The 13,446-nt window shown below is 50.7% G+C and overlaps 1 protein-coding gene across 4 annotated transcripts; it reads right to left on the bottom strand.

The window, feature by feature from the left end:
- Positions 1-2,062: 2,062 nt before the first annotated feature.
- ARMCX4 (armadillo repeat containing X-linked 4) lies at positions 2,063-13,159 on the bottom strand. 4 transcript variants are annotated; one of them, XM_058536355.1, is made up of 6 exons: positions 12,890-13,159; positions 12,351-12,420; positions 11,512-11,601; positions 11,093-11,176; positions 10,693-10,799; positions 2,063-10,342 (listed from the first exon to the last, which is right to left on the bottom strand). In XM_058536355.1, exon 6 carries the CDS (start codon positions 10,195-10,197, stop codon positions 2,401-2,403), a length of 7,797 nt encoding a protein of 2,598 aa, XP_058392338.1. In that variant the 5' UTR covers positions 10,198-10,342; positions 10,693-10,799; positions 11,093-11,176; positions 11,512-11,601; positions 12,351-12,420; positions 12,890-13,159; the 3' UTR covers positions 2,063-2,400. The 4 variants fall into 4 exon arrangements, with proteins under 4 accessions (XP_058392338.1, XP_058392336.1, XP_058392337.1 ...); XM_058536353.1 differs by having other exon boundaries at positions 11,524-11,601; XM_058536354.1 differs by having other exon boundaries at positions 11,524-11,601; positions 12,351-12,417.
- Between the last annotated feature and the right edge of the window lie 287 nt (positions 13,160-13,446).

The raw sequence follows: 13,446 nt of genomic DNA, 5'->3' as shown, positions 1-13,446 counted from the left end.
TTCAGCATGAAGGGCTTTTATTAGGGAATGCTCTTGGGATCAACACCTGTGGAAGGGAAAAGAAGGAAGCAGAATTGGACGGAGGGAAAAGTTAAGCTGTCTCATTTGGGGCAAGAAGGCCATGTTGATCAGTCATTGGATGGGAAGTACCCCAGGAAGGGGGTATGACCTTGGAAGAGCACTCCTAGTAACTGAAATAATAAGCCCTCTATTCCCGAAGGAAGATTAGGGCAGCAGATTGCAGAATCCACAAGTTTGACATCATTTTTTCCACTAGAAAGTTGGTGGCCATCAAATGCTAGAATTGAGAACAGTTTTACTTTTAACACAGTTACTAAAGTTTAAATTTCCAAACATTTGCACTTACATTTACAGCTTTTTTTAAATAATATTTATTTATAATATTTTTTATACCTTCCAAATATTTACACATAAATATGTGAGCCTCCATTTATACTTTTTCTCTAGTCCTCTGATATGCTATTGAAAAGTCTGCTTAGCCTGAATCCATCCGATTCCTTTTGATAAATTATGCAAAAAAATCCTGGTTTATTATATAAAAATCAGAAAATACAGAGGAGTAAAAAACAGATACGATCACCATTAATCTAACACCCATAGGAAACAACTAACATTCTCAGAGTATACACCAAAGTTTATACATAGAGATAATTTAAATATATACTTTTTCTTCGTAAAAAGTATGGCATGTGCTTTGGCAGCCTATTTTCCTCGCTTAAGATTATATGCTGAATTTTTTCCAAGTAAATACGTGTAGATGCCCATCAACATTTCAAGAGCTGCATAATGTTTCAATGTGCAGACATACACTAATTTGCTTAGCCAAATGCCTATTTTAAGACACTTGGGTCATTGATGATTTTTCAATCTTCAAAACAGTGAAAAGATGCACAGCCTTGTATAAGCCAATTATTGGATTATTTCCTAAGGATGAATTTCTACAAGTGGAATTATTGAGTCAAAGAGCACACACATCTTGAAGGCTTCTGAAACATGTATCCAAATTGACCTCGTCCTAGTGTAGGCTCCCACCAGCACAGTCTGAGAGTGCCCCTCCCCACACACCCTCACCACCCTCTGGGGTGGGAGAGTTGTGGATCTTCTCCAGTATGGATACCAACAGCCCTCGTGATGGTTCCATAAAGATCCTGCCCCAACCAACCTTATAAAAGTAATCTGATAGAAGCACTAAAAATTATTCTTTCTTCTAGTATATTTTCTGATTTCAAAATAATAACTAACGTATTCACTTACATAGACACCAAGAGTTGGCCAAGAAAGAGGACGTTTTCCTGTCAAATGGCCCCAGGCCCCTAAAAGAAAACTGTCCCTCTCTGTATGCCCCCAGAATAGGTTCCAGAACTTCTTCCTTCAGAGGGTCTCTCACTTCCTTCCTCCCCTTACCATTCCCACGGCCAGCAGTGAAATTTCACGCCTTTATCATCTCACGCCTGGACGATGGTGGTAACTTCCTAAGTGGTGTTCCAATCTCCAGTGGCCACTCCTGTCCCCACCCCCAACTCCAACCCATCCTGCACAGAAATCAGCCACACCGTTTTACTTTCATCCTGTCACTCCTCTGGTCACGAAAGGCTTTGGTGTCTCCCAGGGGTGGATGGAGTGATACGCAGGCATCTCGGTTTAGCAGTCAGGGATCCTCCACGAATGGGACTCACCCCAACTGCCAGACCGTATTTCCCATCACTCCCCTCCCCACACGTTGCGCTCCAGGCAGCCCAGCCTCCTCTCTGGAGCAGGATTCCCACCTCCATGCCTTTCTTCCCGCCACTCCTCCCTCCTCCAATGCCCTTTTGCCCCATTATTATCCAATCCTTCAAGCCTAGCTTACTTAAGTGTCCCCTCCTCTGTAAAACTTTCCCTGAGCACTGTTGCCTGCAGAAGTTTCTGCCACCTGTAAGCACTAATAGGAAGCAGCTGGCCATGATCAGAGGCTCCCGGTTTTGTTAATATCTTTTTTTTCCATACATCTTGTCTTTCCAAATAGATCATACACTCAAGGACAAAGACATGTCTCTTTTTTTCTGCTTAAAACACACAACTTTATTGATGACATAAAAATAAAGTCTCAAATATATAAACATAAGTCCACACAAAGGACCAAAGATTACCTTACTTATGAAGAATCAGTTCAGTTTCTGCTCATGAAGCATACTAAAAATATCTCAATCCAGACAAGGTAAAATCAACACATGTATTTTCAGTACAAGTTTGAATTCATTTGGTGTTCATAAAGTGGTCCAACTATAGACCATCATAAGTAACATCAGTTTTGAAGTTATAATGCAATTTACAATGTGCATTATTTCCAGTCTGCAAAACCAAAATATTACTCAGCTTTGTTTGGAAACATAAAACTAATCAGAGTTTACTTAATAACAGTTCAACTCTTTCTTTCACCTCAGGGTCATTGTATTCTGCTGCTAAGACTCGAAGTTTCTTGGCACATGCTTTAGGTCGTTGGAATACGAAATAAAGGGAATTTTTGCTGAACTTGTCCTGGGTAAATACTTTTGCTCTTCTTTTGAAATGATAATTTATATTTTCAAATAGTGAAAGAGCATTAAGAATATTCTCTTTTGTCTCTTTCTTGCTAAAGATATTAATCAGTGATGTTGGTGCATTAGCAATGAGTAAGTCTTTTGTCATAGATGGATTTTTAGAGAAATTCAAAAGCATTCCCAAAATATGGTCTTTAGTTTCTCCACCTCCCACAGTTAACAAACGAAGAAATTCTGAAATATAATTTGTCACCATATGCTGATACTCACTAATAATAGTCAGGTGCTTTATCAATCTTAGTCCAGCCAGCTGCACATTTGAATTCAAGGGATAAGTGATGGTGTCTTCACATACTTGATTTAAGTACGTTTTAACCTTCCTATGATTTTCAGCAGCCACTGAGATGTTATTCAGTGCATTTAAAGCCTTCTGCCTAACACTGGGGTAGGGATTATTGAGCAAGCTTTCAATAATTGAGATTTTACCTGCATTACGAATGACTTCATGGGAAAATGGATAATCAGGACTGTTATATAGAGCATTATTGGCTATTTCATGAATAGAAGGATCTTCAGTCATCTCAATCATGCAAATGAGTTTTTCAAGTTCTCGTGGATCCATATTAGCTTCACGTTTACAGCGGCAGGCCCAGGGCTGAGTTTTCTCCCCAGACCTGATCTGCTTTCTGAGTTCCTCTTCAGGTGGGAAGCAGGAGTCATTTTGGTATGGGAATTTCATTTCTGTCCAGATCATGGCTCCTGCCCATGACCCCATTCCTGCCCCAGGGACCATGGACGGATATGTGCCTCTTGACTCAGCTGACTTTTTGGCTTTAGTCTTAGGTGTAGATTTGTCCTCACTTCTGTTTTCATTACCAGCCCAGAACCAAGACCTTACATCGACTCCACCAGCAGCCTCAAGTTTATCCTTGGTGCTGGCCTTACACTCAGAATTGACATCTTTCTCACTCTTGGATCTGGACTCATTACTGTTCTCACTCTCAGCCCAAAACAAAGACCTTAAACTGATCTCCTCAATATCAGGGCTGGATGCTCTACTTAGCTCATCCTCATCTACATCCTCAGCCAAAGTCCAGGACCGCATGCCAGGCTTTTCCCCAGCCCCAAGCCTAGATCCTGTAGTGGTTGCATTTCCATCCCAGAGCCAAGACTCCTTCCCGGCCTCAGCCCCTGCCCCAGCCCCAGCCTCAGCCCCCGCACGGGAATCCATACAGGCCATCTCTTCAGATCTGATCCAAGACTCAATATTGGTCTTGTCCTCAGCCCCAAATCTGGAACTAATGATGGACTCCTCCCCAGCCCCTGATGTAGACTCACTACTGGCCTCGTTTTTACCTCCAGGCCTGGATACAAAACCAACTTCTTCCCCTCTCCAGAACCAGGACCCTGTAGTAGCCTCACCTTCAGCCCCAAACCAGGATTCTTCATAGGCCTCTGTCCTGGCACTGACCTGGGACCTTCCACTGGCCTGGTCCTCAGGCCTCAGCCTAGACCCTCTACTGGCCTCATTTCCAGGCCTAGACCCAGCCCAGGATTTTCCACCAGTCTGATCCCTAGCACCAGCCTGGGAGCCTCCTCCCCTAGCCTGATCCTCAAATCCAGGTTTGGAACAACTACGAGCCTGACCTCCAGCCCCAACCCAGGACCTTCCACTGGCCTGACTCCCAGAGCCAGCCCAGGACCCACCATTGGACTGGTCTGTGGGCCCGGGACTAGACCCTCCAATGACCTGGTCTTCAGCACCAGACCAGAACCTTCCTCCACTGGCCTGATCTTCAAATCCAGGTTTGAGACAGCTACCAGCCTGATGCCTAGCCCCAGCCCAAGAGCCTCCACTCACCTGACTTCCAGTGTCAGTCCAGGACCCACCACTGGACTGGTTCATGGGCCCCAGCCTAGACCCTCCAACTGCCTGGCCACCAGCCCCACCCCAGGACCCTCTTGCATTGGACTGACTCCCACGGCAAACACAGAACCATCCATTGGACTGATCCTCGGGCCTTGGCCTGGATCCTCCACTGGCCTGATTTTCAGTACCAGCCCATGAATCGCCCATGGACTGGTCCCTGGGCCCCAGCCTAGACCCTCCACCAGCCTGGCCCCCACTGTCAGCCCAAGACCTTCTTCCACTGGCCTGATCCTCAAATCTAGGCTTTGCCCCACCACCAGCCTGATCCCCAGGTCCAGCCCAGGACCCTCCATTGGCCTGGTCCACAGCCTCAACCAAGAACCCTCCACTGGCTTTGTCCCCAGAGTCAGCCCAGGACCTTCCTCTGGACTGGTCCTCAGGCCCCAACCTGGACCCTCCACCAGCCTGGCCACCAGCGCCAACCAAAGACCCTTCTTCACTGACCTGACCCTCAAATCTAGGCTTGGACCCACCACCAGACTGATCACCAGTCCCAGTCCAGGAGCCCCCACTGGCCTGGTCCATAGCCCCAACCAAGAATCCTTCACTGGCCTGGTTTCCAGCACCAGCCCAGGATCCAACACTGGACTGGTCCACAAAACCTGGCCTAGACCCTCCGATGGCCCGTTCCCCAGCTCTTGCCCAGGACACACCACTGGACTGGTCCTCAGGCCCCAGCCTAGACCCTCCACTGGCCTGGCCACCAGCCCCAGCCCAGGACACATTTTCACTGGCCTGATCCTCAAATCTAGGCTTGGATCCACCATCAGACAGACCACCAGTCTCAACCCAGGACCCTCCACTAGCCTGGTCCACAACCCCAGCCCAGTACCCAGTACTAGCCACATTCCCAGCCCTAGCCTCAGCCCAGGACCCTCCATTAGCCTGAATTCCAGCCCCATCCTGGGACCTTCCACTGGTCTGTTCCTCAGGGCCAGCCCAGGACCCTCCTCCATTGGCCTGGTTCTCAGCTGCAGTCCAAGACTCTCCAATGGCCTCTTCCCCAGCCCAGGATACCCCACTGGCCTGGCCTCCAACCCAGGAACCCTCCCTGGCCTGACCTCCAGCCCAGGTCTCCCCAATAGCCTGGCTCCCAGTGCCAGCCCAAGACCTCTCACTGGCCTGGTTCTCAGCCCCAGTCCAGGACCCTCCAAAGGCCTTGTCCTCAGCCTCTGCCCAGGAACTTCCACTGCCCTTGCCCCCAGCCCAGGACTCTTCACTGGCCTGCCTTCCATCCCAGAGCCCCACACTGGCCTGGTCCCCAGCTCCAGCCCAGAATCCAATACCAACCACATTCTCAGCTCTAGCCCCAGGCCAGGACTTAATGCTGACCTCATCACAAGCCCCAGCCCAGGACCTAATACCAGACTTATCACTAGCCCCACTCCAGGACTCAATACTGGCTTCATTTTCATCATCAGCCCAGGACACGCTATTCTCCCAGTATCCATCCCTGGCCTGAAACCTAAATTTGATCCATCGCTCAGAAGCAATCCAATCCTCAATACCAATCCCACTCCAGTAATAGTCACGGACCTTAGGCTGAGTCTTTCTGCAGGCCTGAGTGTCGGTCCCACCCTCACTCTCAGGAGTGGGCATGGCCTGAGCCTTAGGCTTTGCATAGACCTCATGTCCTGTGGCTTCTGCTTCAGACTTAGGTACAGCCTTGTCCTTTGCCCCAGGCAAGGTCTTACTCTGGGAATGGGCCATGGACTGAGGCTGACCAGAGCCCATCATATCTGCCCCAGCCTCTACCTTAGACTCAGCATTGGGATTGCCCCTGACCTTACTCCTGGCACCAAGCAAGGCCTCACCCTGGGGACTGGCCACAGCCTGGGGCAGGGCTGAGTCTGTTGTAGCTGGCCCAGTCTCTGCCTTAGACAGAGCATTGGGATTGCCCCTGACCTTATTCCTGGCACCAGACATGGCTTCACCTTGGGAATTAGACATAGCTTGGAGCTGGACAGAGCCCATTGTACCTGTTCCAGCCTCTGCCTTGGGCACAGCATTGGGATTACGCTGGACCCTCTTCTTGGCACTAGGCAAGGCCTCACCGTGAGAACTGGCCACAGCTTGGGAATGGGAAGTGCCTGTTGCATCTGTTCGAGGCTGGGCAGAACACGTTGTATCTGGCCCAGCCCCTGCCTTAGACCCAACATTGGGATTGCCCCGGACCTTATTCCTAGCACCAGGCAAGGCTTCACCTTGGGAATTAGACACAGCATGGGGCTGGGCAAAGCCTGTTGTATCTGCCCTGGTCTCTGCCTTACACACAGCATTAGGATTGCCCCTGACCTTATTCTTGGTACTAGACAAGGTCTCATCCTGGGAAGTGGCTACAGCCTGAGGCTGAGCAGAACCTATTGTATCTGTTTGAGGCTGGGCATTGCCCCTGAACTTTTTCTTAGTACCACAAAAAGCCTCACCCTTTAAATTGGCCGCAGTCTGGGACTGGGCAGAGCCCACTGTATGTGCTCCAGCCCCTGCCTTGGATACAGCATTAGGATTGCCCTGAACCTTATTCCTGGCACCTGGCAAGGTTTCACTTTGGGAATTAGACACAGCCTGGGGCCGGGCAGAGTCCACTGTATCTGGCCCAGCCCCTACCTTAGACACAACATTGGGATTGCCCCTGACCTTACTCTTGAGACCAGGCAAGGCCTCACCCTGGGAACTGGCCATAGCCTGAGGCTGAGCAGAACCTGTTTTATCTGTTTGAGGCTGGGGAGAGTCCGTTGTATCTGGCCCAGTCCCTGCCTTAGACACACCATTAGGATTGCCCCTAACCTTATTCTTAGTACTAGACAAGGCTTCACCCTGGGAACTGGCCACAGACTGGGGTTGGGCAGAGCCTACTGTATCTACTCCAGCCTCTGCCTTGGACACAGCATTGGGATTGCCCCGGATCTTATTCCTGGCACCAGGCAAGGCTTCACCTTGAGAATTAGACACAGTTTGGGGCTGGGCAGAGCCCATTGTATCTGCTCTGGACTCTGTCTTAGACATAGCATTGGGATGGCCCTTGACCTTATTCTTGACATCAGACAAGGCCTCACCCTGGGAACTGGCTACAGCCTGAGGCTGAGCAGAACCTGTTGTATCTGTTTGAGGCTGGGCATTGCCCCTGACCTTTTTCTTAGTACCACAAAAAGCCTCACCCTTTAAATTGGCCACAGCTTGGGACTGGGCAGAGCCCACTGTACCTGCTCCAGCCCCTGCCTTGGACACAACATTGGGATTGCCCCGGACCTTATTCCTGGCACCAGGCAAGGCTTCACCCTGGGAATTGGCCACAGCCTGGCAGCCCACTGTATCCGTTTGAGTCTGAGCAGAGCCCATTGTATCTGGCCCAGTCCCTGCTTTAGACACAGCTTTGGGATTGCCTCTGACCTTACTCTTAGTGCCAGACAAGGGTTCACCCTGGAAATTGGCCACAGCCTGGGGCTGGGCAGAGCCCACTGTATCTCCTCCAGCCCCTGCCTTGGACACAGCATTAGAATTGCCCTGGACTTTACTCCTGGCACCAGGCAAGGCTTCACCCTGGGAAATGGCCACAGCCTGGGGTTGGGCAGAGCCCATAGTATCTGTTTGAGTCTGGGCAGAGCCCATTGTATCTGGCCCAGTCCCTGCTTTAGACACAGCTTTGGGATTGCCCCTGACCTTATTCTTAGTGCCAGACAAGGCTTCACCCTGGAAATTGACCACAGTCTGGAGCTGGGCAGAGTCCACTGTATCTGCTCCAGCCCCTGCCTTGGACACAACATTGGAATTGCCCCGGACCTTATTCCTGGTGCCAAGCAAGACTTCACCTTGGGAATTAGACACAGCCTGGAACTGGGCAGAGCCTGTTGTATCTGGTCCAACCACCACCTTAAACACAGCACTGGGATTGCCACTGACCTTATTCTTAGTACCAGGCAAGGCCTCGCCCTGGGAATTGGCCATAGCTGGGGGCTGACCACAGACCCTCAGTTCTGCCTCAGCCTCTACCCTAGAAATGGCATTAGAATCACTCCTGCCATCAACCCTGGAATCAGGCAAGGCATTGGCTTGGGTCTTGGCCCCAACCTGAGGCTGCGCACAGGTTTTCATGTCTGTCCCAACCCCTGCCTTACACTTGCCTTTGGCTTTGCCCCTAGTCTTACCTCCTGTACTAGGTAAGGCCTCAACCCGGCTCTTGGTGGAAGCCTGAGATTGTGTCTTCGTGTCTGTCCCAGTTCCTTCCTTAGACATGGTGTTGACATTGCCCATAGCCTTAATTTTGCCATGAGGCAAGGCATCAGCCTGGACATTGGCCACAGGCTGAGGCTGTGTATAGAACTCAACGTCTGTCCCAGCCCCCACCTTAGACATGGTATTGGGATTGCCTCTGGTCTTATCCCTGGCATCAGGCAAGGCCTCAGCCTGGGAACTGGCCTTCAAGTTTGCCTTGGCCCCTGTTTTACACGTGGCATTGGGGTTGCCTCTACCCTTAACCTTAGCATCAGGCATAGCCTCAGCCTGAGCATTGGCTACAGCTTGAGGCTGAGCAGCAGCCCTCATGTCAGCTCTAATTATTGCCCTAGACGTGACATTGGTATTTCTCCGGTCATCAACCTTGGCACCAGACGTGGCCTCAGCCTGTTTCTTGGCCACAGTCTGAGGTTGTATAGAAGCTCTCATATCTGCCCCCACTCCTGCCTTACATATGACATCGGTATTACCCCCAGCACCAACCCTTACCCCAGGCATGGCCTCAGGCTGGGCCTTGGCTACAATCTGAGGTTGGGCAGAAGGCCTCATGTCTACCCCAGACCCTGCCCGAGACACAGTTTTGCGATTCCCCTTAGCCTCAACCCCAGCACTAGGCATGTCATCAGCCTGGATCTTGGCCACAGCCTGAGACAGTGCACAGGAGCTCACATCCACTCCAGCTTCTGCCCTGGACATGGTGTTAGGATTTCCCTTATTATCAACTGTGGTACCAGGCCTGGCCTCAGTCTGAGTCTTGGTCATACTCATTATCTCTTCCAGGGCTCTTGCCTTGGTCTCAGCCACAATTCCAGTCTTGTTTATGGCACTCATTTTAGCCACTTCCTTGGTCACTGCCAAGGCCTTACCCTGTGTCACCATTACTCTGTTCATGTCTGTCTCTTTTTCAGCCAATATACGAGCTTCTGCTTTGGTCTGAGTCATTGCTTCTTTCTTGGTCTCTGCCCTGGCAACCAATGTCCAAGCTTTAGCTTTGGTCTGGGTCACTGCCTCTTTCTTGACTACTCTCCTAGCCTCAGAGTCAGTTTGGGTCACTGCCTCTTTCATGGCTACTTCCTTGGCTTTGGCCTTGGCCTCAGTCAGAGTCACTGCCTCTGTCATGACCACTGTTTTGGCCTCAGATTGGGTCTCTGCCTCCGCCCCAGCCATTGCCTTGGCCTGGAAGTTGCCTTTGGGTCTGGCTTTAGCAGTGGCCTTAGTCTCTACTTCAGCCCCAGCTCCACCTCCTGCTCCAATTTCTGCTCCAGTCTTGACCTTGGATCTAGCCTCAATCTCTGTCCCAGTCATGGCTTCACTCATGGCCAAGGTCTGGTTCTGTACACCAACCACAGTCTCCATCTTGACTCTGGACCCATTTCTGGCAAGTCTCCTCACACTCTGGGCTCTACCCTTGGTTAATTTGTAAATGTAGTAGCAGGTACCAGCCCAGATCACCAGTCCCGCAGTCACCCAGCCCACTTCCTGAACGCGACCCATGTAATCACCCCTCCTGAAGGCACGAACAAGGTACAGGGGGACTCAATCAGGCTGGGGAAAGAGGGTAGTAGGTCTGGGTGTAGGCCTGTGAGGGTGTTGGTCTTCAGCAACTCAAAGGCCACTACAGCTGCCACTGGAGGTGGACCTAGAAGTGGAGGAAGGAAATGGACTAAAATTTCTCTTCTAATTATGTGCATCATATAGATAGATACACAGAAGGAGAGGAAAGTATAGAAATGATGTGCTTGGTGGAAGAAAAGGATGGTTAGAAAACTCTTTCTCCATCCATTTTATTTTATCCCTTCCCCATCTTCCCCAGTGCCTAACAATTTTCCCCCAAGGTACTTCCATACACATGTCATTACACGAAATGAATGGTGGAAAGGATGGTGGGAGGGCTGACTATGAATGGTAGAGACTGACAAGCCCTAGACCTTGATTTTTACTGGACCTACTCTGGTCACCACTCCCATAGGTCCCTACCCTCATACCAACCTGTAATGATCGAAGCAGTTTCCTTCTTCTTTCCTTCCTTCCTCTTTCCTTCTCTTGACTGGTGATATACCCTAAAGTAGATCTACAAACTCATGAGATCTGCGGACCTAGAGACAGTCAAACATATAGACATATGGAGGGACAGATGAGAGTAGAGATTTTGTTCTTGATGTGACAGGCATATTATTAACAAACTACCTCTCTATCCCCCTCAGTTTACCCCACTCCCTGTACCAAAATAAAGGTGAAGGTGTGGGGTAAGTGACAAGGATGGCGGGAAAGGTGGCTGGGAAAAGGAGAGCCTGAGGATCCTCCAGACTGGACACTGGCCCTACTGGATGCATGCTGGTCTCCACCAACCCGCCCCAGAAGTCTACTCAGGCAGTCCGCATCCTCTTACCAGTATATACTGATCAAGGGCAATTTCCTCCTTATTTCTTTGTTTTCAGTGAGCTCAAGCCCTGCAGCAGACCTTCAGGCAGATCTATGGAAAAGTAAACAAACGGGAGGTTAGAGACTGAGTGCTTTATAGAACAGACAAGCACCCTGGTCACTGACCCCAGTACCTGCCTTACCAGAGCCCATGTCCAGTTTGCCAATGTGTCCCATCTTGTTGTCCCCCCCTCAAGTCCTCTCTCAGTGGCACTCCAGCCCACCCTTACCCAAATATTCCTACTGCTTCCTACACTGAAACAGTCGCAACAGTGTGGAAATCTGGCAGAGTGTAGGAGAGGCAGAAGTACCCTCCACTGAGACCCTCTCAAGTCTCTGCCACCTTCTGTGCCCAATCCTCTCTTGTCCTCCCCAGACACTGCCCACCTTCACACCAACCTTCATGGTTCCAGGCCAGTCTCCCCCTTTCCCTTGCTTCCAGTGGTAAACAGCTCTACTATAGGCCCATGGGAAGACCTAGGAACAAACAGAGAAAATGAGAAAGTGAATGTTGAGTGCTTGTGACATCCCAGCATCTAAGACACAGGTCCTAGTATCTGCCTTACTGGATTTAGAGACCCATTCACTAGCAGGCAGAATCTGGGTCTTCCCCAGCACTGAAATGGGCAAGGTGGAAAAGGGAGGCAGGAAAAAATAAAAGGGGAGAGATAGAGGCAAATTGTTTCAAAACCACCTGTAGGAGCCTAGGGCTTCTCCCAAAAGTCCATCATTTCCTTCACCAAGATGCTCAGACAGGCAGGGGGATTCTGGAAAACTGGAAAACTGCCAGAGAGATGGAGGCCCCCAGATCCCATATTCTAGAATCATAGCCTACTGTCATCCACTTCCCCTTAAACCCATCTATAGGAGTCTCCAGCAGATGAAACAAGTTGTGGGGGAAGGCTTTTGCTTCTGCAAAATCACTATCCCTCCCTTGCAAAGGCTATCTCAAAAAAAATAGTAATGTTGTTTGATACAACAATTTGTATTTTCTCAGTATTATCTGAAGTGCAAATAATAGCATCCATAGAAAAGTTCGCTGCCTTTATTGCTCTTGAACACACAATTTAAGTTAAAAATCCAAAGCTTGGCAAGTAAACGCAGTTTAGGGAAAGTCCCCTAGTTAGCCCCACCACATATCCCAAGCCTCGGCGCCTAAATTCCTTTCATAGAGAATTCACATAGAACTTCAACAGTTCACAGACAGGGCCCCCGCTCACACTAACCTCCAGAGATCCTGTGCAGTTTTCTCTCCTTCTTCCCTCGCCTCGCCACAAACAGTGCCACACCGAACTACTGTCCGTCAGACAGAAGAGAGTAAAGGCACTGAGTGCTTGGACCAGCACGCAGGACACAGATCCCAATACTCACCTTTCTGGATTCAGGAACCAGCTTATCAAACGTCCCTCCCCGAATTCCGACACGCCACCCCCACCAACCCCGCCGTCCAGACACCAAGGCCCACCATTTTCCTGCAAACGCCACCGTGGCGTGTCCCTTCCACTGAAATGAGCAGGAAGCTGAGCAGACTTCTGAGGTCAGCGATTAGAGTCAGACATAGATACAATCTCTGTATTTTCCTCTTGAGACTCTCCCCCCACCATCCGCCCGGTCAAAGCCCTGCACAGACGTAGGCAGGGGGATGGGGACTAGGGAGAATCAGAGGCGAAGGCTCCTGGAACTTGAGCCCGCTGTGTCCCCCACCCCCAGACCCATTACCGTCTGCTGCCGCCCTGGCCTCAGCGCGCGGCCCCGGGGCCCTTACCTGCTCCGCTTTCCCCGGGCCCGATGCCAGCCCGCCGTGCGCAGGGCAGCGGGGAGCTGGTATCCAGATGGCAGTGACGACTGCACCGAAGGCTGCGTCGCTCTGCAGCTCCCGGTCACGTGAGGGACCCGCGTCGCCTACGATTTCTCCCTCCTCTCCACACCCACCACCGGCCGACCTGTGGGGAGTTCAGCAGGACCCTCCTCTCCACCTGCGCACACACGAACTCCCCCTCCACTCGTCCAGGCGCGAAACCCCAGAGCGCAGCGCCCTGTCACTCCACTCGGTCCTCTCCAATCTGAGGACCCCAAGTGGTCTCACCGCCGTGCGGTTGGGGTCTGCCCTTTTCTGGTTACCAGGGAGGGTCTGGATCCTCCACCCACCCCCAGGCCTTAGCTCCAGGCTTTTCTGCTGCTTCTTTGAGGAATTCTCTCTTTCTCTCTTAGGCTATAGGTACGCTCCCGGTCGGGTACCTTGCTACATCAAAATTGGCTAGGGAAGGGATGCCAGGAAAGAAAGCAGAGAGTGCATGCAGAGGCTTAACTTTCTTCTGCTCC

This window comes from Diceros bicornis, chromosome X (genome assembly GCF_020826845.1).
Source record: "Diceros bicornis minor isolate mBicDic1 chromosome X, mDicBic1.mat.cur, whole genome shotgun sequence".
NCBI lineage: Eukaryota > Metazoa > Chordata > Mammalia > Perissodactyla > Rhinocerotidae > Diceros > Diceros bicornis.
Note: the sequence above shows the minus strand (reverse complement) of the source record. Positions and strands in the feature narration are given on the sequence as shown.

Bases quoted from the DNA above. Each gene is read 5' to 3' on its own strand.
- ARMCX4 (XM_058536355.1), bottom strand. From the start codon at position 10,197: ATGGGTCGCGTTCAGGAAGTGGGCTGGGTGACTGCGGGACTGGTGATC.